Source organism: Dermochelys coriacea, chromosome 14 (genome assembly GCF_009764565.3).
Source record: "Dermochelys coriacea isolate rDerCor1 chromosome 14, rDerCor1.pri.v4, whole genome shotgun sequence".
NCBI lineage: Eukaryota > Metazoa > Chordata > Testudines > Dermochelyidae > Dermochelys > Dermochelys coriacea.
In genome coordinates, this window is record NC_050081.1 from 23,699,092 (window position 1) to 23,724,926 (window position 25,835).

The window sequence follows — 25,835 nt, forward strand, 5'->3', positions numbered from 1 at the left end:
GTGTAAAACCAGTGTGAGAAGAGAATCTGCCCAGTGAGTGCAAAATGGTCATGAAATGCTACCTCTGGTGTCAGTGAGTGGGGAATGCCGACCTACTATTTTATCTATCCTTTGCACCGGTGTAACTGATGGCACAAGTTGCAGTGTGTAGAATCAGACTCCTGTTGTTTGCAACGGCAGAGCCCCACGCACCCAGCACAGAATCACAAGGGGCTGTAAAGCAGCAGCAGTGAGTGGCAGGGAATGGCTAAGGTCTAGGAAAGAGAGACAGGGAGAGGTGCAGCAAAAAAACCCCAACCCCATGGCAGCCAGTCTCAGAGCCCAGGTCAACTGACTCAGTGTAGATGTTTGGACTGGGGCTGGAACCAAGCTCTGAAACCCAGGGAGGGGGTGGATCTGCCTTTCCACAGCTGCCCTGCTCCCTTCCAGCAAACAAAGGGTCCCATTTGATACTTTCTGCTCCTGCAGCTTTCACTGGAGCTAAAAGGAAACTCCAGCTGGGCAAGCACCGAGTGAGAGCTCTGTAACTTTAGAGTCAAGCGCTTCATGTGTTACTTTCACAACTGATCTCGCTCTTAAGTGGCTGCGAGAGAGCACGGTGCAGCCGTGCAGGGTGGGGGGGTGAATGCTGATCCGCTCCAAGGGACACCTGTCATAGCGTGGCGAGCCAGCACCGACACATGCTTCTGCCTGTTGCCCCGCGGCTTCAGACTCACCGCCTCACCATGCAGGACGGCTCGGGACCGATCACCTGGGCCGGTATTTGTACGAATTCATTCTCCACATTGGTAGCAAGCCAGGGTATTGATTTCTGCAATGTGATTAGTGCTTTTGGATTGGAGCAGTGATTGGCAGGGAGGAAGCTGGGGGGGACGGGGACGGGGGTGTCTTTCACACTCTGTTCCCAATTAAATTTCCCTTGCAAATGTAGCCGCTTGTGCTGGTAATCAAGATAAACGGAATGTACTTAGCTTACTGAATTTGTGTAAATACACCAATGTCCAAGACCTGAGAGCCTGGCTTTGCAGCTGGACTATATATAACTCTCCTAAAACTTGTGGGCGCATTTCTCTGGCAGTGCATGACCCAACTCTACACGTTGGTTAATAGAGGGGGTTTTAGGAGAGAGACTATTTTCCTGGTTTTGTCATTTTTTTTAAGTTTTTGGCACTGGACTGTTCCAGGCACCCTCCAGGATGTGTAGTTTTTTACTCATAATTTGACACCCAATGCTGTGAAAACTCTTCTCATCACAGACTAGACGTGTGGCCGGTGAAAGAAAGGCAGTTGCTTGAGTTAGGGAGTTGAAGGGTGAGACCGTGAATGCCACACTCGGGAAGAAATCCCCAAATTCACAGCTATAATACCGACAGCGATACCAGGGACTTTGGGGAATAATAACTGCAGTGCTGCAACTTTCAAGCAGCTCTGAGGATGAAATTCTTCCTAGATAAAAGCCAGTGGGAGTTTTGCCACTGACTTCTGTTCAATATCTTCATCAATGATTTAGATAATGGCATAGAGAGTACACTTATAAAGTTTGCAGACGATACCAAGCTGGGAGGGGTTGCAAGTGTTTTGGAGGACAGGATTAAAATTCAAAATGGACAAACTGGAGAAATGGTCTGAAGTAAATAGGGTGAAATCCAATAAGGAAAATGCAAAGTACGCCACTTAGGAAGGAACAATCAGTTGCACACATACCAAATGGGAAATGATTGCCTAGGAAGGAGTACTGTGGAAAGGGATCTGGGGGTCATAGTGGATCACAAGCTAAATGTGAGTCAACAGGGTAACACTGTTGCAAAAAAAGCAAACATCATTCTGGGATGGATTAGCAGGAGTATTGTAAGCAAGACACGAGAATTAATTCTTCTGCTCTACTCTGTGCTGATTAGTCCTCAACTGGAGTATTGTGTCCAGTTCTGGGCACCACATTTCAGGAAAGATGTGGACAAATTGGAGAAAGTCCAGAGAAGAGCAACAAAAATGATTTAAAGGTCGAGAAAACATGACCTATGAGGGAAGATTGAAAAAATTGGATTTGTTTAGTCTGGAGAAGAGAAGATTGAGAGGGGACATAACAGTTTTCAAGTACATAAAAGGTTGTTACAAGGAGGAGGGAGAAAAATTGTTCTTCCTAACCTCTGAGGATAGGACAAGAAGCAATGGGCTTAAACTGCAGCAGGGGCCGTTTAGGTTGGACATTAGGGAAAAACTTCCTGTCCGGTTAAGCACTGGAATAAATTGCCTAGGGAGGTTGTGGAATCTCCATCATTGGGGATTTTTAAGAGCAGGTTGGACAAACACCTGCCAGGGATGGTCTAGATAATACTTAGTCCTGTCTTGAGTGAAGGGGACTGGACTAGTGACCTCTCAAGATCCCTTCCAGTTCTATGATTCTAAGATGAAACCCATGGTGTTTAATATTCTGTGTGCAGATTTCTCTAAAGTCAGTGTGTGCTTGCCAAGACATCATGGCACAAACATACTTCTCAGCCTGCTGCTTATGCCTGGGTAGCCCCTATTAGATTTTCAGGATCTTCTCTGTAAATGCATTTAGAAGCAATCCATAGGGAACGTGCTTTTTACCTACATGTATAAATGGGAAAAGCTGATAACAGGCTCTTGTGCCTTTTTACTGAACATTGTGGCTCTGTATCGCTCACTCTCACTACAATGCGGCTTGAACAACAGAGAGGAAGGCATCTACTCATCACCATGAGCCAGCAAGCTGTCTCTACGGAGATAGCATAATTTCTTTACACAGAGGAGACCCATCCAAAACCCTAAAGCCAAACTTTAAGGAAGCTCAGCTCCAGGTCCAGATGTGTCTTGGTCTACCTTTTGTTTAGTGCACTGGTTTTAGAATCATAGAAATGTAGGACTGGATGGGACCTCGAGAGTCATCTAGTCCAGCCCTCTGCACTGAGGCCAGACCAAAGAAACCTAGACCATCCCTGACAGGTGTTTGTCCAACCTGTTTTTTAAAAAAAACCCATAATGGGGATTCTACAACCTCCCTTAGAACACTTGTCCAGTACTGGCAAACCCACACTATGATTGTTTTGACATTCATGTAACATAGTGGTAGTGGCAAGGGGCTCAATCCTGCAAAGTGCTGAGTATCTCCTACAGGCTGCTGTGTGTCTGCAAAACTCCAATGGGAGAGGAATAAATTCCACCACTCCCAGGGGAACATGGCAACCAAAAAGCTGTTCTTCTGCCACGCATCAATAGGTGACAGGTTTCAGAGTGGTAGCTGTGTTCGTCTGTATCAGCAAAAACAACTAGGAGTCCTTGTGGCACCTTAGAGACTAACACATTTATTTGGGCATAAGCTTTTGTGGGCTAAAACCCACTTCATCAGATTCATGGAGTGAACAATACAGTAAGCAGTGTATATATATATACAGCACATGAAAAGATGGGAGTTGCCTTACTAAGTTGGGGGTCAGTGCTAACGAGGTCAATTCAGTTAAGGTGGAAGTGGCCTATTCTCAACAGTTGACAAGATGGGGTGAATATCAAGAGAGGGAAAATTACTTTTGTAGTGCTAACAAGGCCAATGCAATCAAGGTGGATATTGGTCACTTTCAACAGTTGAAAGTTGAACTGTTGGAAATGGCCGACGTCCATCTTGATTGCATTGGCCTCATTAGCACTATAAAAGTAATTTCCCCTCTATTGATATTTACCCCTTCTTGTCAACTGTTGAGAATAGGCCACTTCCACCTTAATTGAATTGGCCTCATTAGCACTGACCCCCCACTTGGTAAGGCAACTCCCATCTTTTCATGTGCTGTATATATATACTGCTTACTGTATTTTTCACTCCCTATATCTGATGAAGGGGGTTTTAGCCCACAAAAGCTTATGCCCAAATAAATTTGTTAGTCTCTAAGGTGCCACATCAATAGGTTTGGCTGGTTAGGGGTGACAGGCGCCCTGACACACAGGAAAGCTGGTAAGGGCTGGTCATCTCCAGGCACTAGCCAACTGATGGGGATCAGGATTCTGTTGACTCGTATCCAGCTTGTCATCCACTGTAATCCCCAGGTCCTTTTCTGCAGAACTGCCGCTTAGCCAGTCGGTCCCCAACCTGTAGCAGTGCATGGGATTCTTCCGTCCTAAGTGCAGGACTCTGCACTTGTCCTTGCTGAACCTCATCAGATTTCTTTTGGTGCTGGTGGGGGGAGGAAAGAGGAGCGACGGTGCAGCGTGCTCAGGGGAGGGGGCAGAACTGGGCGGGGAAGAGGTGGGGTGGGAGCAGGAAGAGGGGGGGAAGAGATGGGGTGGGGCCTTGGGGGAAGAGGTGGAATGGGGGCAGGGCCTGGGCAGAGCACCCCCTGGCAGATTAGAAATTTGGCGCCTATGTCCCAGACCTTCTCCCGCCCTGGGATGGCCCTCTCAACACTATTACTTTTAGCAGTCAAACTTGTTATCGCCTCAAAAAAAAGATATCGTTAGTTTGACAGGATCTGTTTTCCATAAATCCATGCTGATCTGCATTAATTGCATTGCCTTCTGAGCCGCCAAACGGACCCATAAATATACCTGCAATTGCTGGGAAAGTTGGCTTTCAGTTTTCTAAAATAGAGGGGTTTTTTATCAGTGAAAATCCAGTATATTTACTGAAAATTGAAGAAAAACTTTTTTTTCACCAAAGTTTCCTGCAATGCCCCCCCCCCCCCAATCCCTGCCCCTCAAGAAAACCTGGCATTTTTTCAAGCAGTTCTCAATTGGACTCCCCCTCTGGAGGCTCTCTTCAAGGGACACTGCACCTGCCCAGCTGATGAGTCATAGATGGCTGCACTCCTGGCAGAAAAGGGAGTGTAATGGAGAAGAAAATCTAATCCCCATTTGTGCCACAAAGCAGAATCACCCAGTTAGGGGGGAAAAAAAAAAAAAAAAAAAGCTACAACACTTAAAAACGCGGCTCCCATCTGATTACTAAAAGAGGATTTACGAATTGAATCGGGGTATGAGTGACAGGCGAAGTGCTGGGGGCAAGGCTCTCTCTGGTGGGAAAGATGGGAATGAGACTGACCTGTTATTTGGGGCGCCACCTCTGCTTCTGCTGTTGTGTGTCACATTTTCCCTGTCAACTCAGCCGTCATTTCCCCATAAGTCATGTGCTCTCATAGGGGTCTGCGGGCCCTTCCTACTCTTGGACGGAAGGCTTGTGGTCATGGTGAGCAGTGAGTTTAGAGCTCACAGACAGAAAATCCAGAAGCGAAACCCTTTCAGGCTCTGCAACACTTTTCACTTGGCTGCAGATGCAAAGGCTAGAGGGGACTTGCAGCTCTTCAGCATAGCCCATTCCTCCTATGACTGATCTCTGGACTAACATGGACCGTGGCCTGCACACCATGCATTGCTGAGGTCTGCCTCATCCACAGGCTCCTGCTCCTCTTTATTTTCCCTGCGATGCACATGCTGGGGGAGCTCTGTGCTCTGGGGAGAGCTTTGCATCTACAAGCCAGAAGAATCCAAGGGAAGGTAAGGGCAGTCTGATGTGGAGGGGACAAGACAGAGGGGAGAGAGATTTTACCCCCAAGATGTGGGCTACTGGTTACATTTGGCAGAATGTGGGAGGTCCTATAAATGGACTGGCCCCTAGAAAGCGGGGCAACTTGGATTCATCTCCAGAATTATGGGGACTCCCCCTCCACGCCCCACCCACAAGCATCCCCATGTGTAAGTTTCTTGGTGGGAAGGAGGAATACATGGGCCCTGCTGGTTTCCCCTGCTCTGTTTGGCTTTTGCTTGTGATTGTGCAGAGGCTGTCTGTCAGCAACTCTGCCTCCCTGTTTGATGTATTACGCTATAGTAAACTCTTCAGCTGCTTCTCTTCTCTTCGGGCTCTGGAGAATGAGCAGGGTTTTCCCTGCTTTAGATCCTCTCTGGAGAACACTTGGTGCTCAGAGAGAGTTTTGAGACAGTTATTTATAAGGGCCTGGTACAGGGAACACAGTTATGTTCCTTTTGGTCACACTCTGGAAATGTTGCCCCCATCCAGAGACATGCACTCAGCCGTGCACTGCTATGTGTGGCAGGGGCCAGTGGAGAGAGCCTGGTCTGCTATTTTGCTCCCTAAGTGATGGAGACTGGGTTGCAGTTTGCACATTCCTCTGCATGAGTTTAATTAGACAGCAAGAAGAGAAGAGTTACCAGTAGTGTCACTAGCAAACCATGGGTGAGGCAGCACACCTACATGCACATGCATGCTTGCATGTGCTTGCACACTCACACAGGTACACATATGAACATGCATATGCACGTATGTATAAAAATATATGTCCATGCATATGCACAAGTGTGCACATATGAGCATGCATGCTTATGAATATACACACACTCATACATGCACACGTATGGTCATGCATAGATGTGCACTCACGCACGCACATACATCTACAAGCGCATACTCACATACGCTAAAGCAGTGGTTTTCAAACTTTTTTTTCTGGTGACCCAGTTGAAGAAAATTGTTGATGCCCATGACCCAGCAGAGCTGGGGATGAGGGGTTTGGGGTGTGGGAGGGGCTCAGAGCTGGGGCAGAGGGTTGGGGTGAGGGCTGTAGGATGGGGCTGGGAATGAGAGGTTCAGAGTGTGGGACTGGCTCTGGGCTGGGGCAGGGGGTTGGGGTGCGGGAGGGGGTCAGGGTTCTGGGCTGGGGGTGCAGGCTCTGGGGTGGGGCCAGGGATGAGGGGTTTGTGTGAAGGAGGGGGCTCCGGGTTTGGGGGGGGCACAGGGCTGGGGCAGGGGGTTGGGGTGTGGGAGAAGGTCAGGGAACCAGCCAGTGGGAGTGCTGAGCCAGTGTTCAGGGTGGGGGCAGCGCACGGGGCCTCATGGCCCCTCTGCCTAGGAGCCAGACCTGCTGCTGGCTGCTTCCAAGGTGCAGCGCAGTGTCAGAACAGATAGGGACTAGACTGCCTTAGCCGGGCAGCACCGCCGACGGGACTTTTAATGGCCCAGTTGGCGGTGCTGACCAGAGCCGCCGCGACTCAGTGCCTTACTTTCCGAGATCCAGTACTGGGTCGCAACCCACAGTTTGAAAACCACTGCACTAAAGCAATCTCTGAGTTAATGAATGAATAATTAGTAAACAAGAGCAGCTCTGTAGTCCCAATCCAACGTCAGGGGAATGCATCTGCCTCCAGCTCAAAGAGAAGAGTCACTCCTAGCAAACGGAGTCAGAGGCCTGCAGCGGGACTGGAATCCCATGGATCCCGCAGGACCCACTGAAATAATAGCATGAGCGGGTAAAATGTACTTTATTGCGGGCTGGATTAGGTGGGCAAAAAAAACAGACTGCGGTAATTTGCGGGAAAACACTAAATCTCTCGTCTGTTTACCAAGAGTAGCCTGTTCAAGAAATTATTTTGTTTGAGCTTCTCTTTCCTATATGAATACGATATATTAACCAATCATTTTTTAATTATTATTATTTTTTTAGTAGCATGAGGTAATCTCTCCCTCTTGCGGGATTTGCAGGATCTAAGATTTTTTTCAGGTGGGAGCGAGATTAAAAATTCAAGAAACAATGCAGAGCGGGTGAGACAGGGAGTGAGTATTGTGGGCTGGGATGGGAGAGGGATTAAAAATAAATATAGTCCCGTGCAGAGCTCTATCCGGGCGCATGTGATGAATGGACAGGCTGGGGCAAGTCCTCTACAGAGAGAGTTGAGATGCTGCTGGAACTAGCAGCCTTGGAAGAGCTGGTTGAAATGCAGAATTTCTGTTTCAACATTTCAAAAATTGTTTTCATTCCAAATTCTGAAGTCTTTCCATTTCAAAACTGTCTTTTTATGTGCAATTTCATTCAAACCAACATGATTTCTTGAAAATTTGACTAAGGTCAAAATGGCATTTTCTGGTAGAAAACTGTTTGGATGAGAAATTTCCAACCAGCTGTAGCCCTTGGCCTGGCAGCTGCTCAGACACCAGCCTCTAACTGAAAATAAACCATCACACCTAGCTGGGGACAGACAGGATCGGGGTGGTGACAGGAGGAGTCAGGTGGGGGTGGACCCTGCCCTGCTGCTGCCTCCCTTATTCTTCTGCTGGGAGAACATCTCTGCCTACATTCTCTCTCGGGAGGGAGCTGGCTCACCCTCTGATTTCAGCAGCACTTGGTGATTGCCTCCCCACTGCAGCTGGTTTGGGGAGAAAAGCCCAACTTCCCTCTGTCCCCATGTGCTGCACCTGACCTCCCTAGGGAGGGGCAGAGTGGCTGCTTCCTGATAGGATGTGGAGCCCGTCGATCAAATCAGATCAGCCCAACAGAGAAAGACTTTTGCTTTGGTCCCTATTGTAGGAGACCTCAAGCTGCCAGAGAGCAGTGATGGGGTGGTGAGATTGGTCACCTGTATGTGTCACCCCACACCATATGGTACTCTGTCCCCTCTAGTGGTGACTGCGCCACATCTAGAGCTGCGTCGTTTAGCTCATGCTGCAGATGCTCCTGATTTCAGATCCAGAGGTGCCAGATTCCATTCCTGCTGCTATTGACCCACCCAGCAGTGTGGGTGCAGCATTATGTAGGATCCTGACCCTGTGATTTGGAGTCAGGGTAATCCCTCTCAGACCCTAAGCAGGACTAGGCAAGGGATGAGGCAGATGTCTCATACATCAGTCAGGGAATGTAATGCCTGGTTTGGATTCATTGTGCCCATTCTGAGCCTACCCTCCGGCTTTACTCTCAGACATCCCTACGACAAGAATTGTGCCCCTAGCAAAGCAGGCCATGCACGTGGGTATTGTGGTGGAAATGGAAATACCACATGACTCCAAGCCACAAATTGTCCACTAAGCAGCAGCAAATGGAAACAAAGATTGGCAGAGCAGGAAATAATGATGAGGACTGGGCAGTCACCCAGAGCAATCTGGATCGCTTAGGAAGCTGGGCCCTTTGAAACCAACTGCCTTTTCGATACAGCCAAATGCAGAGATATGCCTCTAGGAACAAGGAATGCAGGCTATAGCCACAGAATGGAGGACTGTATCCTGGACAGCAGTGACTCTGAAAAAGGATCTAAGGGTCATAATGGACAAACAACACAACCTGAGCACCCAGTACAATGCTGGGGTGTAGGAGGAGGGAGATGATGATGATTTTACCTCTGTGTACGGCATTGGTGAGAAAGATACTGGAATACTCAAAGCTATTAATTCCAAATAGCGCAGCCCATTCTCCTTCTTGAAATTAGCATTATACATAGCTGCTGTCTTTCACTCTTTGGATCCCATTAGTCTCCAGAGTTCTCTGTTTCTGCGGTTGACTATTTCCACCTCTCCATCCATCACTCTGTTGGTTCTGCAGTATTCATACAGTGCAATGGCATGTCTCAGTCCTCTTGGACTCTGATGTTATTTATTGCTTGGGAGACTGAGTTCATTTGAGATGATGCTTCTAGGAATTATTCCTCAGACTTGTCTCTTTTTGGAAATAATTCCCTTTCCCCCCCCCCCCCCGGAGCCATTTTTCCTGTAGAATTTCTTTTTTTATTAGTAATAGTCTAGCCTGCGAAGACCCTGCTTCCATAACATGTGCCTGGTTCTAGTCCTGCACGAGTTACCAACCCTTCCAAAATAGGCAGTTGTCATGAAAAAACTGAACAGAGCCTGAATCATTAGCCATCAGGTGCTCTGCTGGCATATCTCTTTGTTTTATGCTGGGGTCTAGCTCCATTTGTTTTTAAACTGTCTATATCAAGGCCAGGTCTACACTACAGACTTTTGCCACTAGAGCTCTGTTGGTCAGGGGTTGTGATGAGATGTGATCCCTGACCAACAGAGCCATGCCATCAGAGCCCCTAATGTAGATGCAGTTACACCCAGCAAAGCTGAGCTTTGACTGGCATAATTTGTTTTGCTTGTGGGGACGTTTTTATTATATGGGTCCAGAGGGCAGCTGCTCTAGGAGACCTTTGCTGGTATAGCGTGTACCACCATTCTTATACCCACAAAGTGCTCCTAGTGTAGATGTGGCCCACGGCGGTAGCTTTCATTGGATTGTTATGGGAGACAATAGCAAATTGTAGATGATTGTCATATTTCTGCAGTGACTTGCTTTCCCATTGGGGCTGCTACCCAGTGGCTGCCCGAGGGAACAATATTCTGAGGCTACATCTGCTGTAGCAACAAAGTGCTCCTAGTGTGCACTTGACTTATACTGGCAAAACTGCTATTTTGCTGGTATAGCTTATTCCACCTGCTCCCACATGCAAAATAAGCAGCACCAGTGAAAGCACAGTTTTACCAGAATAGCTGCCTCTACACTAGGGACTTCTGTCGGCACAGGTATATCAGACAAGGATCACACTTCCTCACACCTCTGGCCAACCGAGCTGTGCCAACAGAAGCCCCTAGTGTGGACCAGGCCCTAGGCTCCCATGCTACAAACCTTTTTGATTTTGTGCAGCTGAGTAGTCCCATTTGCTTCACTGGGATTCCCTTACAGGGAAGAAAGTGGAGCATGTACCTGAGTCTGCAGGATCAGGGCCATATGCTAGTGTTTGCTTTCTAAGGCTAAGCACAGCCCTGTGGGTTGGTTCTCTGCCTCCTGCAATGTTCTGTTTCACCAGCTAGCCACTAGATCTTGAGCTGGTGTAAATCAGTGCAGCTCCATTGATGTCAGTGAAGCTCATCCCAGCTGAGGATCTGGCCCCACATCTATAATAACGAAGATCGGGTAAGCTGGGTGCTGGCTTGGGTTCCACACACATTTTGATGCTTTGTCAAAGAATCTTTCCCTTTAATAAGTGGGTCCACCAAAAAGTGATGGTGTCCAAAGGGCATTTGAGAGTTCCATGTTTGCTGGCTCTGGGTGTGTTCATCAGCACTGGAGAAAAAAAAACTTTTGTAGTGAATGGCCATCCTGATTATCACTACAAAAGTTTTTTTTTTTCTCCTGCTGATAATAGCCCACCTTAATTAATTGGTCTTATTACAGTTGGTATGGCAACACCCATTTTTTCATATTCTCTGTGTGTATATATAGATCTTCCTACTGTATTTTCCACTGCATGCATCTGATGAAGTGGATTTTAGCCCATGAAATGCCTAAATAAATTTGTTAGTCTCTAAGATGCCACAAGTACTCCATGTTTTTCTTGTCTCTAATCTGTCTAAATTAACATACAACTAAATACATGGAGGGGGAGGGTAATCTTTCAGAGGGGAGCTGCACTTCAAATTAAATTTCCTTTGGAAAAAACAATGCTTTACTTTAGAACAGCGTTTCCCAAACTTGGGACGTGCTTGTTCAGGGAAAGCCCCTGGCGGGCTGGGCCAGTTTGTTTACCTGCCACGTCTGCAGGTTCGGCCGATCGCAGCTCCCACTGGCCGCGGTTCACTGTTCTCGGCCAATGGGGGCTGCAGGAAGTGGCACGGGCCGAGGGATGTGCCAGCCGTCCTTCCTGCAGCCCCCATTAGCCTGGAACAGCAAACTGCAGTCAGTGGGAGCCGTGATCGGCCGAACCTGCAGACGCGGCAAGTAAACAAATGGGCCCGGCCCACCAGGGGATTTCCCTGAACAAGTGGCCTCCCAAGTTTGGGAAACACTGCTTTAAAAGAAACAGGGATTGCTAACTAAATTTCAGCTTCTGCTGGGGAAAGGCTAAGGATTTGTTTTCTTGCTTCTACAGCAGCCGAGGGAGTCCAAAGTTTTAAATTAGTGCATTTGCTCAGAATGATGGGGAATTCCTATCTATAAGGTTTTTTGGAGCTCGTTTCTAAATCTAAAAGCCCATGGTTTGTGATTGTGTTCTAAATTTGGCCAAACAAGCTCACCCGCCCAACTTCTGGGGGTGAGATTTGAATGTGGAAAACCACCAGCAACATTAACAATAATTGTCATTTTTAAGAGACACTGTCCATGAGCACCCCATGGCCTGGAAAAACCTCCAGGGGTTAGAGGAGGTAGAGATCAGTGGTGCAGTCATTGTAGCAATATGAAGGAGGCTTCCCCACTCTGTACCTGTTCTGTGGATAATGAGAGCATTCCAGTGTCTGGGGCAGGTGGGCTGGTACCTTTTCCAGCAGTAAATTCACTTTTTAAAAATAGAATCATACAGAAATCGACAGGACGAGTGGTGTTGCTAACTCTGGAGATTTTCTTACAAATTCTGCAATGCCTGGTGTTTTTCCTGAAGCTCCAGTTCCTGGAGCCATGTGACTATGGGAGAATCTCCACTTAAAAATAAAGTGAGTAAGTTTCTAGTCCTCGTCTTTGCACAGAAAAGCCTGAAAATGTGACTCAAGTGATTTTGGAAGGCTAGGATTTGGTGATATTGGAAGCACTATATAAGGTTCTTCCACTACTGTCCAGAGACCAGGGCCTCTAGAGCCAGGTCCCATCTGTGTGCCCAGATGCAGAATCATGTATTTAATAAGAAATGGGAACTTGTTCTTTGAACAGAGTTTGTGAGTCTCTCCTGGCAGTGGGGTGTCTACCCCTGCATGGCAGCCCCACATACTTGGAGCTAGGCTATAGAAGACAGATCTTTGGGTGACCAGGGCAAGCTAGCTGGTTCCCCCAAAAGGCCTCTGACCGTTTCCAGGCAGTGGAGAGGAAGGGATGGTTTTAGGCCTCAAGATGGCTTCCATGGGATAGGCCCAAGGAAAGTTTGCTGTTTTCCTGTACCGTATTAATGTGTATTGGGTGGAGGGAGAGAAGTGTGAAGCTAGTGGATATTTAGTCTATGAGCTGCAGTTTTCTAGACAGAGCTGAGCAGCATGAGCTCAGGAGGCTGGGGGTATTTGTTGCCTCTGTGGTCAAAATAAGAGGTAGCGAAGAGGAAGTGGAGACGGCTGTATTCACTATAGGTACTTGACGTACACCTTAAAAATAGAACAGAGGAACACATCAAGACAGCGAGAGTCCCTCAGCACTTGTCATTGGTGTAAGCCCACGCATCTCCAGGTTAATGACTGACTCACTGGACATTTATTTTTAACTCTGAGACACCAATATAGTCAGAGAAGTGACTCTGAAAGTGCCCCCATGAACTTGTGCCCCTGTTTTGAGGATTAAGTGCCGGCCATTAGCCTGGCCCCTGCCAGGGGTGAGCTCCACAACCGGATTGCAGCACTCTTGCGTGTGTTGCTGGTAGGCAGTGTCTCCAATTGTTGAACTATTTATTACCAAATGGCTGTGGTGCTGGTAGGCAGTGTCTCCAATTGTTGAGCTATTTATTACCAAATGCCTTCAGTAACACCGCTTGCAAGGCTGCTGTGTAATCTTTGGGCAAGGGGCCGCTCTCAAGTTGCTTGATCACACTGTCCAAAGATGGAAAGAGAGAAGTAGAAAAAGTGAAGTGTGCTGTGCTGCCGTCAAGGTGAACGCTAGCCTGAGCGAGATAAGGAGGCTGGGTGGACGTGTGGCAATGCTCTCGAGAAATCTGAACAGAGCAGCACTGTGCACTCTCAGGAAGCGCTGTTGTAGTTGGAGCCCTCCTCCCACTCAGAGCTCGGGAGAGGCGAGGTATTGACTCACTTAATAATAATAATTAGCCATTTGCCTTCCCTCTGAGGATCTGAAAGCACTTTCCAGACATGAATGAATTAAGCCAAGCAACTCCCCATACATGAGGGGAATAGTGTTATCCCCCACTCTGCTGATTGGGAAACTGAGGCACATAAAAGCAAAGTGACTCCCTCAAAGCGACACTGTGTCAATGCCAAGTCAGGGACAGAATCCACTCCCAGCTGTAGTTCCTAGACTGCACTACCACCCAGGCTGCATGGAGAGGGAGGGGGCTTCTTAGAAATGGATCCCAGGAAGATCGTGTGGAGCTTTTGCCTCTTATTCTCTCTGGCTCTTGTCTCTGCTCTTCCATCTGCTGCTGGAACAGTGCATGCTGCCATCAGGATTGGAACTCCCCCACCCCAATGCAGGGTGCTTCCAAAGCTGTGCTAACTGGGAGCAGGCTGCTGCCGAGGGAGTAGTGGAAGTCAGCATGAATGGCAGAGAGCCAGGTCTGGTTCCCAGTGCCTGGAGCCAGAAATAAATACTGGAGGGGGCGGGATAGATTTTGCAACCTGCAGATTTTGCAGGAAACATTTTATTAATTGAACAGCAGCACGCTCTCAGTGAGTCATGCATATTGATCTAGAAGGGCCCTGTCCTGCATGGGGCTCACTACATGGGCAATCCCATAATGGCAATAAGCACTTGGCTTGGTAGTAATTGTTCACAGGATTGGGCCCTATAGTATAATTCTCCTGCTCCCCAGTTCCCTTGGCTGACTGTACCTCTCCAAGTTCAATCTCTTGGTGATGTCCATCTGTCTGTCTGTCTTCCCCCTTTGTCCCCCTCCCCAGTCCAGCGGTGACACTGCATTGAGAACTGAGCAGTTATCACAGTCTCCAGAGAGCAAATGCTGTGAATTTATTGAGGCCTGTGTGGATACAAAAATGTGGATCCACATCTGATCTGCATCTGCCAGGATCAACCTGCAATCTGCTAGCTGTCTTTTACCTGTATTCACATCTGCACTGCCCCAGCAAGCTGTCTCACAAGGACTAGCGACGTGGGGCGGGGGGAGGGGTAAAAGACTGGGGGTGTGGGGTCTTGCAGGGAAGACGCAGCGCGAGGGTGGGGACTGGGGTAAGGAGCAGCGTGCAGATGGGGGTCTCAAGGAGAAGGGGCAGTGCTAAAGGGGGTTGGGGGAAGGGACATTGCATCATGTGCTGTTCCCGGGGGCTTGTAAGCGACGGCAGCAGCAGTGCCTGTTGCATCACAGTGGGGCACAGGGGTGGGCAGAGGGGCCCCGCCTACTCCAATCCCCATGACCATGGTGGGGACACTGGCGCTGCGGAGGGGCCTGAGCTGCTGAACAGCCCCCGACTCCGACCTGCCGCCCAGCCCCAATCACTGGCTGCTGACCGCCATCCCCGAGCGCACTGTGCCCTCTGGGCTGCCCGAGGCGGACACCATGGTTCAGGCACCGTCGGTGAGTAGAGCCCTGCGCGGTTCTATCTGTATCCAATCCACCATCTGCAAAAATGGTCCGCAGATATGAAGCAGATTTTCAGGGCTCCGTTTATTCCCCCAAGGTTATCAACCTGAGATCAGGTTCAAGTCACCTTCCTGCTGCCCTAATGAGAGCTGGGTGATCTACACCACTGCCTCCAGGATGTCATGGCTGTTTCTCTCTTTCTGCCCTTGGACAGTGGGCTCTTAAACCATCAGATTTCAATGACCAGCCACTCTCCTTAGCTCAAGTGTTACAGCTGGGTAGCTACCTGATGTTATTTCTCTGACGCCGACACTGCTTGGCCTGTTCTGTTTCCCTCCTGGTTGTTTCTGTAGATAAATGTGCAAGGCTGTAGGACAGAGGTTCTCAGCCTGGGGGTTGCAGACAGGTGTCACAGAGCTGCAGTCATGCTGCCTTTCCTATATTGCTAGGAGGGCACAGGGTCCCAGTATGGAACAAGCTGGGAACCACTGATGTGGGACACACGTTTCTTCTCCACACCCTGCTGTACCATTTGGCACTAGAAGGCACAATCCCCAATGCCCGCCTGCCACCTGGTTATTGTGCACTTAAAGTGTCATCAACTGAGTTAAGCAAAAATCAGTTTCCATCCTGTGGAAAAATCTGACATTTTGACATTTGTTTTCATCCTGAAGCAGGACAAAAAGTCCAAATTTTTAGCAAAGTGAAAATTTTTGAAAAATTTAGATTTGGAAATGTCGAAACATTTTGGGTCAGATCTATTTGATGTTAAATCACATGCACTCACAATCAGAGGCGACACATGGGGGGCATGTGGGGTCATGTACCCCCCCAGATTTCTGCCAGGGTTTGCTGCCTGGGCCCCCTCCTGGAGCTGGTGAGCTGCAAGCTGCGGTCCTGGGGAAAGGCAGCAGCAAACAGCTGGGAGCTGCAGGGAGGGCCACTAAGGATAAGAGGGGTGAGACATGGCCAGAGGGTGGGGGGGAGTAACTCAAGCGGGTCCAGAGCGCGAACCTTTAATTTGTGCTCCCGCCACTCTCAGCAGGAACCAATCTGCTCTCCTCACAGTCATGTGACTCCCATAATGCAGCACGTGGCTCAGGCAGAGGGGTGACTGCATTGCATTATGGGAGATGTAGTCTGGACCAGGAGCTCACGGGAAAATGAGAGCATGATGCACCTTGAATACAGCTTCCACAAGGCATTGCAGGACCCAAGGCAGATATAGTTTAATGTCAGACCAACCCAAGATGAAATATTTTGTTTGCATATTTTGTCAAAAAGTTGTTTCATCAGCAAGTTCCTAACTAGTGCTAGTCATTGGCATTATAGCCTGGCACAGTCCCCCTCTGTGTCGTCACCAGTCTGTTGTGAGTCCATCCAAACACTGGGTCCCGTATGCTTCCAAGTCACCTGGGTCTGGGCAGAGTCTAGGATCTGTAGGGCACACTCCTGGATTGAGACCTCTTGTCTGACACTTGTCCAGGGGCATTGCCACCCCGTCACCTTAGACCGTGAAACCAGTAACTCAGGCCTCAGTAAGTGACACATGCACCCCAGAGCTCCGCCAGGGCTGTGGGCACTCTGGCCTTCTCGATAACTATCCTCTTTAGGGACAGCAAGGCAGAAAAACAAGGGACACAAGCCTAGCAATGAGATTCCTAACCATGGAAACTTGACTCTTGAAGTATTTGAGAGTTACAGATCTTTGGAAACAACAAAAGTTCTCAGATGCCCCATCCTCTGGTCTCATCTCACTCCATCTGGGAGTCTGTAGTTCACCAACATTCCAGGCTGATTAGTTCCTCCTGCTCTTTCACTCCTGCTCTGACCCCGTGACGATGGCTGGCCCCCAGCACAGAGCAGGATCCCATCTCTGAGCCATGACTGAGAAGCTGCAGACCCATCAGTCACGCTTGCCATTCCCCCCCCCCCCCCCGTATGGGCCCCTGCGGAGAAACTCATTTTTCCATGAGCATGGGCCAGTAGTTGAGAGACGATCAAAGTGGTTGGCCCCAGGCTGCAGTCTGGATGGCTCTTAGTCCTTCAGTGAGGTATGTCAGACCTTTCCTGGGCAGGGCAGCTGTCTGGAGGGCATTACAACAGGCTGTCTTTGAGTGTATGCAGGCTCCACAAGTACAGCAAGACAGCCTTCCTACTCGGACACAGACAGAGCCCATCTGGTCACTGTCCATGCTGCCTAGCCTTGCTTCTGAAGAGTTTGGAAGTTCCTGGAGCTTGTGTCTGCACGAAGAACTCGCCCGATGCTCGTCTGTAACTTCCTCCAATACCCACCTCTCTTCCTCCTCCCTTGGCATTCCCTGTCACTCGCTGTCCTGTGACAGGCTGGCTGGCTGATGGATACGCGGCCAGATGAATTCCTTCTTTTCTCCCATTCCCTGCCACCAACCTGAGCATGTTCATTTGCAAGTGACTGGCTGACAGCACTCGCTAAAGCTGAGTGTACCGTGATCTAGCCCCATACACTGATGCCCACTCAATCCTGACCCGTCTCCCCTGCTATCCATTCCTGGGCTCACCTTCCTCATGCACACAGCTCTCCCAATGCTCCTCAATCTCGACCCACAGAACCCCCACCGTGCCAGTCTTGGGCTCCCCACACCCAGCTCTTTGGATTCCCCTCAGTCTCAACCCACAGCCTCCCTGCTACTCCAGTCCTGTTCCTGCACACAGCTCTGCCAGTGCTCCATGCTCTGCAGCATGAACCGTTAACCCAGTCCTTGGCCTTCCTGAGCAGGGATGGCCAAGTCCCAGCCATGCCAGAGTGAGCATGGTGGTGTGACGCAGACAAATCTCCCTTCCTTCCTATTCCACTTCTTGTTTTTTTTCCCCTGTCTCTAAAGAGAACAATGAGGTCTCAGCACCAGGGGAAGCCATCAGGTTCCTGGCTGGATCCTCTCTTGGTGCCCTTCAAAGACTCTGACAGAGCTGTGCGGGAGATTGCCTTGTGGCCGCTGATTCTCTGAGCCACTGGTTTGTGATTAGGAGGGGTTTGATGTGGGGGTGGCTGTGGTGTTGCTTCTCCCTAGGTAACAGGACAGCCAGTGAGTTAAGTCTGCCCTGGCACAGGCCAGTATAGACGAGGCTGCCCACTGCTGTGCTGTGACACTCATGTATCTGATTTGTACATTGCGCACCTGGCTGGCTGCAGGACAGCGTGTCTTGTTGAGAAGGAAGCGTAGGCAGTGGGGTGGGGACAGGAGGTTTCATCCCTCAAATCAAGTCATTTACATCCCTGAAGGGGCATCTGGCAGGAGCCCAAATCCAAGGGGAGAGAAGCACTAGGAGGAGCTGAAGTAAAGCAATTCTACTTTTCAAAGTCAGCTGAAGAACAGACTCTGTGTGACTGAACGCCTTGGTTCAATGCCTAGCTCTAGCACTTACTTCCTGGGCAGCGCAGTTAATCTCTTTGGGTTTCTTTTTCCCCACGTATAAAGCAGAAATAACGATATTCACCTCAGGGATGGGCTGCTAGTATTTTAACATGGGGTTCTCACAGCAACACCCCACCCCCACTTCCCCCGAGGGAAATCTAGTGTGCAGTTGGGATCTGTCCATTTCTTCTCCCTCAGTCAAGGAGCAAGGCAGAGCCCTGTGGCAAACAGACTAGAAGTGAGTGGCACTGGCTGGAAATGTTTATACTGTGCTTCTGAGATGTGCATGGAACAGGTTCTCCCCTAACACAGACAAGCTTGTGCACCAGGATAGCCCTACTGGGCCCCACTCACCATTGCCCACTACCATCATTTGCACCAGTGCCAATAGGGTGGAAAGCACTAGTAGAGCAGGGCGGTAACATCTTACCCACTTTGCACTAGTGTAAAAGACTTGGCAAAGTGCAGGCCGAAAGAGAGTCAGCCGCATGGACTTCACTGGCCTGATGCTTGATTGACACCAGGATGATCGGTGAGATCTGGATGACCATGTACAGCTCAGCTTGTGCCATTCACTGTGTGTGTGTGTGTGTTACGGAGGGGGGTTAAAGATCCTGTGGAGGGGATTAGGCGTTCTATTTACCAAGGGCTGTTTTGGGAGAATCCCTGACCCTTGGTGCCACCAGGCGCCTTCCGAAGGCCCAGATCTGCTCTGCAGTGTGTTTCTACAAGAAGGCCTCTCCAAAGGGCTGCAATGGCACCCGTCATGCCATCCTAGTCAGGGGGACCCCCCTCCTAACCTTCCCTTCAGTTTGTCTGGAGAACATGGGACAGCCCAGCAGCAGCGCATCTGTGACTATCTGTGACTCACTGAGTGAGCTCTTCATTAGCATCTCTGTGAAGCTGCTTTAGACGTGACAAGTACTAGATACCAGTCTCTGCTTTGTTGGCCTGCCATGGGGTGGCTGGCCCCTGTGAGAAGAGTCAGGGTGATGGGTTTCATTGAGGCGAATGAGCCCATCTCAGCCCACCTGTGAGCAGCTAACTGCCTAGGTGGCTGCTTAGCAGCTAATTAGCTGAAGAGCACCTAGGCCTGATTAAAGGCTGCCAGAGCTCAGTGGGGGCAGGGTTGCTGGTGGGGACAGGGAGCTGCCCAGGAGCAGTGCTCCCAGGAGAAGGAGCTCCCGGAGAGTTGCAGGAGGCCCAGCCTCTGGCGGGGGGAAGCAGGAAGGCTCTGGCTCCAGGAGGGAATCCAGGTTGGGGAGGCCTTGTAAACATGGGACTGACATGCTCAGCTGGAGTCTGCCTCCTTGCTAAGAAGCCTGGGTGAGGGGCTTTCTTGTGGTGCTGCTGAATTTTCTGCTAATGACCAAGACCCTCAGAAGGGGGGCACAGTTCAATACGTATCAACCTTGCTAACCTTACAGATGGCCGCATCAGGGAAATTAAGGCAGGATCTCCCTGTAGTTCTGTGCCTGGCTGCAAGGGGGTGCGGGAGACAGCGTGTACCTTTTACACTTCCATTCGCTGTGCGCTGGCAGCAGGGAGTCCAAGCTAGGCATGTGCTTTCCCGCTAGTCAAGACTGCTTCAGCTGCAGCAGCTACGCCGCTGCCTTGGCAAATCCCCCTGGCCGTGCGCAGGGAAAGGCCAAGAGGCCTTTCCCTGTGTCGCCTCCTGGGCACTTTCTGTTCCATCAAACCTGCTTCCCTGACAGGTGCCACCTTGCCTGAGTTAAATCCTTACCCACTTTTACTGGGGAGTCCCCATTCTCCTTTTCCAACCCTCCTGGCAGTTCCTCTGGCTCGTTCCCAGGCTGCACTGCCTCCCACCAGGGCATTCACTATCTGAATTCTGGGGGGAGGGATAAGATAAAAGGCCCAACCCCCAGGTGGGGGAGGGGCCACAGGACCCAGGAGCCAACTGATCACTAGGAACAAAAATTGAAAACATGGGCAGGGGAGTGCAGATGAAAGGGGTAAAACCAGGGTAGCAGAGGGGGACCCCGCAGAGAGCCCTAGGCAGTGCCCGCTGCTTGGTGAAAGTGTCCAGGGAGTCAGTGGATGTTGCCCAGAGGAACTCTGTCTGGGTGCGTGATACGACCAGGAAATGGGAAAAGGCCCTGTGGCCGTAGAGCAGCCCCCTCCTCCCACTCCTGGGCTGGTGGGTGGCCAGTATGGCAGCGCCAGGAGGAGGCTAACAAGGAGCTCTTGTTCCATTGTGGGACGACAGAGGGGGAGCTGCGTGCACAGAAATAGACGTGAGGAGAAGTGCAGCCAGTGCCTCAGCAGGAAGTTCTGGAGGAGCCAGAAAAGGCGCTGTACCCTGGTGCACTGGTGGCAGGTATTCGCCAGAGTCTCCCTCTCGCTGCAGAAGGGACAGGTGTTGGCACCTGTGAACCACACCCATGCTCACAGCTCCAACTAATATCCCCAGTAGGCCGAGGTACCGGGGTGGAATAAAGACTGGCCTGCGGTAGGACATCCTGCAGCTGGGTTGGGTTGGGACGTGAGGGTGAGGAAATGCATGGTATGGGGCATGAGAGCATGGAGATGCTTCCTAGGCATGGTTCAGAGATGGACTGACTGGATATCATTTGGCATGCTCAGGTAGCGCACTGGGCATGGTTGCTGGGGCTTGCGGAGCAGGGGCCCAATGGTGAGCTCTGGAGGGTAAGGGGATGGGGCAGGTTGGGTGCACCCTCTTGCAGGGCCTGCTCGAGATAAGTAAGAGAGGCAGAGGCAAGCAGCCCTCACCTCATGGAATAGATGGTGTGAGCAGCCCCACATGCAAGGCAAGCACCCAGGGTTCAGCCTGTCCTTTCAGACGGAGCCCAGGAGGTCTCTGGTCCTGGTGACACCAGCCAGGGCCAATCTCTGATGCACCTGCACAGGGAGCTGGAGATTGTGCAGCAGGGGCGACAGCAGGTCTTCTCCTGACCCCCTCCGGGAGGCTGCCACAGGCCTGGTCCCGGAGACAAGCTTGCAGGTCCTGAGGAGATTGTAGTAAGAGACAGGCAGCTCAGAAGGGCCTATATCAGACCTCTCATAGTGAGCAGTGCAGATTGAATGCGCCGGAGACTAAAGGCCTCTCTCTGTCCTGAGAACAGGGACCGCATGGGCAGCAAGAATCCTCCATGGCTTATTCAATCCTTGGCCCCTGCTGAGGCTGAAACAAGAGAGCGATTAGGGCCCGTGGGCTCCCTGGTGGGTGCTGAGCTCTCCTGGGAACCTGACCCTCGGTGCCCATTGTGGCTGCCCATTTCAGTGGCATCTCCCTATTTGTGCCCCCTCCCTCTCTCATTTTCACACGTGGGCCGGTCTGATCCCACCTTCCTCTTGAGGTTTCACCTGTGTCTCTCTTGTTTTGCAGGTGAGACAAAGGACGCAAGGCCATGCAAGTGCTGAGTGAGAAGCTGCCACCTGCTTGCCCTGTTGTTCGAGAAGTGCTGAGACAGATACATCTGCTCCCTGCCCATTCATGGAGAACACAGGTCTGTGATTGCCAGCAATGTCCCTGAGCGGGTGGACTGAGGCAGCAGGGAAAGGCAAGCTGGCCAAGGTAGCCCTATGTGCTTCAGCAGAGCGAGAGGCTGGGTGAGAAATAAGTCCATCTAATGACTAGGGAGGTTGTCCTGCTGCGCTGGTACTGCGATGAGTAGCTCAGCAGTAACTCTCTCCAATGGGCCCAGGGAGGAAAGATGGTGGTATGTATAAGGTACAGGGTTGGCAGTCTAGGAGAAAGGCTGCTAGTAGGACTGGGTTATAGTGCCATTTCACTTCCTTTCATTGTACCTCAGTTTTCCCCTGTGTAAAGTGGAGATGACATTTACCTATCTACCTCACAGGTATTAATACACTGCATAAGCTGTTACTATCTGTGTGGCCATAGAACCTAGAGGCCCCAGTCGAGATCAGGACCCCATTATGCTAGGCACCACACAAACACACAGTGAGAAGGAGCCTCTGCCCTGAGAGCTCACAGTGAAATAGACAAGACAGACAAAGGAAAGATTATTGTCCCCATTGTACAGATGGGGGAACGGAGGCACAGAGAGACTAAGTGACTTGCCCAAGGTCATGCAGGAAGTCTGTGGTAGAGCAAGGGATTGAACGCAGGTCTCCTGAGGCCAGCTCAGTGTCTTTACAAGTCCCACTTACATCCTCAAAAGAGTATCTAAGTGGAACTTAAGTAATTCAAAGGCCTTTTGCTGGCTCCCTGTACAGGGCTGTTTGAGCTTCCAGCTTAGATTCTCCATTCAGATTTTATGACACTGGTTCCACCCAATGCTAGAGCTGATCACACGAAGATTGCAAACATGGATATTTTTTTATAATGACAAAAATCTCTGGGCATTCAGAAATGGCTTGACCATTTTCGCTCCGGCTTCCTGAGAAAATTTGCTTTGGGCCCAAGACCAAACATGGAAAATTTCAGCCTGAGAAGTAAATGTTTGACAAAGTTATAAGCATCTGGGAAAGGCCCTTTAGAATGGAAAATGTAGCCTTAATTCCAGGATAGGCGTCGCTCCACACAACACCTGTAATTCAGTTACAGTAACATGGTATGGTGAAGTTCCCAGCCAATGGGAGCTGCGGGGGTGGCGCCTGCAGACGGGGGTAGGCGCACGCAGACTCAGAGCTTCCCTGATTGCCCCTGCACCTAGCCAGGGGGCCAGATCAGGCCCACGGGTCGGAGGTTCCCCACCCCTGCCTTAAAGCAATGTAGCCTTGGGCTTCCTCCCAGACAGCCAAGTCAAATATGATGGGGATTACCAAAAAATCATATAAAAAGTTCTACCAATCCCAAAGGATCAGACACATTACCCACCAAGTTAATGAATATTTCAAATCTTACCCAAATATATGCTTACAGCCAATCCTTTAGTATCTAATATTTAAAGGTTTATTTATAAAAAGAAAGAAAGAGGTGAAAGTTAAAATTGGTTAAAAGAATCAATATGTACAATAATTGCAAAGTTCTTGGATCAGGCTTGGAGCAGTCATGAAATAAACTGCTGGCTTGTTAAGTCTCTGGTTGCTTCCAAATGATTTGGAAGGTCCTCAGTCTCTTGGTTAGAATGCTTCCATTAGTATAAGTCCATAGTCCAGAGCTCAGAGCAGGAAAGAGATAAAATGGAGATGTTTCCAGGGCCTCTTATAGCTTTTGCCATGTGGAGGGAACTTCACTGTCCCAAACAAAGCCCTCAGCACAGTTTGGGGGAAAATACAGGTAACAAGATGGAATTTAGTGTCACATGATCTAGTCATATGCCCTTGCATGCTTCGTTGAGTCGTAGCAGAGGCTGTTACCCATATTCTAGCTAGAACTTCCACAGGAAAGTCCATCAGGTAGGGATAAGCCTCTTGTATGGTCCAGTGTGAGTTAAGTGCTCTTTGATGGGCCATTCAGCTTGAATAGTCCCTTCACAATGTGCTGGCCAGACTAGAAGTAAGCTGCCTTGTGGGTGTGACCACAGAAGCGAACACATTTGAAATAGAAGTCTACAAGCAATATTCATAACTTTAGATATAAAAAGTATACATGCATACAAATAGGATAATCATATTCAGTAAACAATAACCTTTTTATTGACATCTTACATGACATACTTTGTACAAGATTTGTTGCAATTATATAACAGTGGTAGCAACAATGATCTACATGGTCATGTTTTAATCATATCACAGCACATGTTTAATGAGCCAACTTCTGCTAGTGAAAGAGACAAGCTTTCAAGCTTAGTCCAATAACAGATACTACCTCACTCACCTTATCTCTCTTAGCTCAAGTGGCCTTATAAACCAATTCCTTAATTCAAGAGGCCTCATTCATAGAAGCATCCTTAACTGAGGTGCCCTGTAGTGACTCTGGAGAAAGGAGAATGGGAATGTTTGCCAGCTGCCAATGTGGGTCTGGGACACCCGATTCCCAGACATTTTATTTTCCATGGGAATTGGGCACCAGATCCCGTTATAGAGCTTTTGAAAAACTCAGCCCGAAATGTCCAGGGATCTGACTCCACTGACTGAACTGGACTCGCTTCTGATTTACACCAGCGTCTGCGAGAAGGGAATCAAGCCATATTTGTAAAAATACTGAATGTGTTTTCCTCCAACCTGAATAGTTTCTCCTTCCTCCAATGGAGGAATATAATAAGCTCTTCAAAGCCAGCGCTGTCTCTTTGTTCTGTATCTGTATAGCACCTAGGCACTACTGCCATAGATTATTCTAGGCCAGATTCTCATTAATACTAAGGCCATGCCTACATTAAAAGTGCTTTACCGGGATAGCTATACCAGTTTACTGTACTGGAAAAGAGTTCCTAGTGTGGATGCAGCTACATTGGCAAAGCTGCTTTTCTCGGTAGAGCTTATTCCGCTACCACTCCAAATGCAGCTATCCTGGCAAAAACAAAATTGTGCCGGTATAACTGCATCTGTTCTAGGGGCTTTTGCCGGCACAGATCTGTCAGTCAGGGATCACTTTTCCTCACATCCTTAACCAACGTAACTATCCTGTCAGAAGTCTGTCGTGTAGACGTAGCCATCTACCCCTCTAAGCTGCCAGGGTGGAGTAAAGGGACTTTAGTGACTTTAGTAACAAATTTATTTGAGCATAAGCTTTTGTGAGCTACATCCAATGAAGTGAGCTGTAGTTCACGAAAGCTTATGCTCAAATAAATTTGTTAGTCTCTAAGGTGCCACAAGTCCTCCTTTTCTTTTTACCTAAATTTTAGTTAACCTAGTTATGCCACTCAGGAGGGTGAAAAATTCTCCCCCTTGAGAGATGTAGTTAAGCCGACCTACGCCCTGGTGCAGACACCACTAGGTCAACAGAAGATTTCTTTCTTTGACCTAGCTACCACCTCTCGAGGTGGATTTACTGCATTGATGGAAAAACTCTTTCTATCACTATAGCAAGTGTCTACCGTACAGCATACAGCGGCATAGCTGCAGTGCTGTAGTGTAAACATATCTTAAACTGATGACAGTGTGTGCGTAGACAAGGCCTATGATGCAGTCCTCAATGTACAGCGCCACACTCTGCTGAATGAAGTACAGACTCTCTTCCCCACCACATTAGGAGACAGCTACATTTAGCACTTTGCCTCATTCCTTTCATTTACGAGCCATCACACTTTCCGACTGAGGTCAGGAAACCATAGCATTTTCCTGCACGTACAGTCCACAAATAGTCCCCTCCCCATTCACAATTCCACCACACTGACCCTTCTTTCACAAAGCCTGTCCCGGACACTCAGTCACCATTCATTCCACATAAACCACAAAACGCCTTCTGCTCTAAAAGTTAGAAATACCACCGTCATCTTAGTCGTCTTCCTGACGTGGTTCTGAGACCGTGACATCTACACTTACACACTGTGCTCAGCCTCCCAAAATCCACTCTGCACATTTGGCAGGAAATTTGGTAATTAAGTTAATACTAAAGGAAATCTGAAGAGGATGGTA

General features: G+C 49.3%; 1 protein-coding gene across 3 annotated transcripts in view; it reads left to right on the top strand.

Annotated features, from left to right (window-relative positions):
• The first annotated feature begins 326 nt into the window (after positions 1–326).
• Positions 327–25,835, top strand: part of PIK3R6 (phosphoinositide-3-kinase regulatory subunit 6) — a 62,092-nt gene continuing 36,583 nt past the window's right edge. The window contains exons 1-2 of one of the 3 annotated variants that reach the window (XM_043496452.1): positions 327–759; positions 21,736–21,856. In XM_043496452.1, coding sequence (XP_043352387.1) covers positions 21,844–21,856 — 13 coding nt within the window. In that variant the 5' untranslated portion in view covers positions 327–759; positions 21,736–21,843. Of the gene's footprint in view, positions 760–5,154; positions 5,503–21,735; positions 21,857–25,835 lie in introns of those variants that run through there. The other 2 variants (XM_038372664.2, XM_043496453.1) reach the window with 2 other exon arrangements.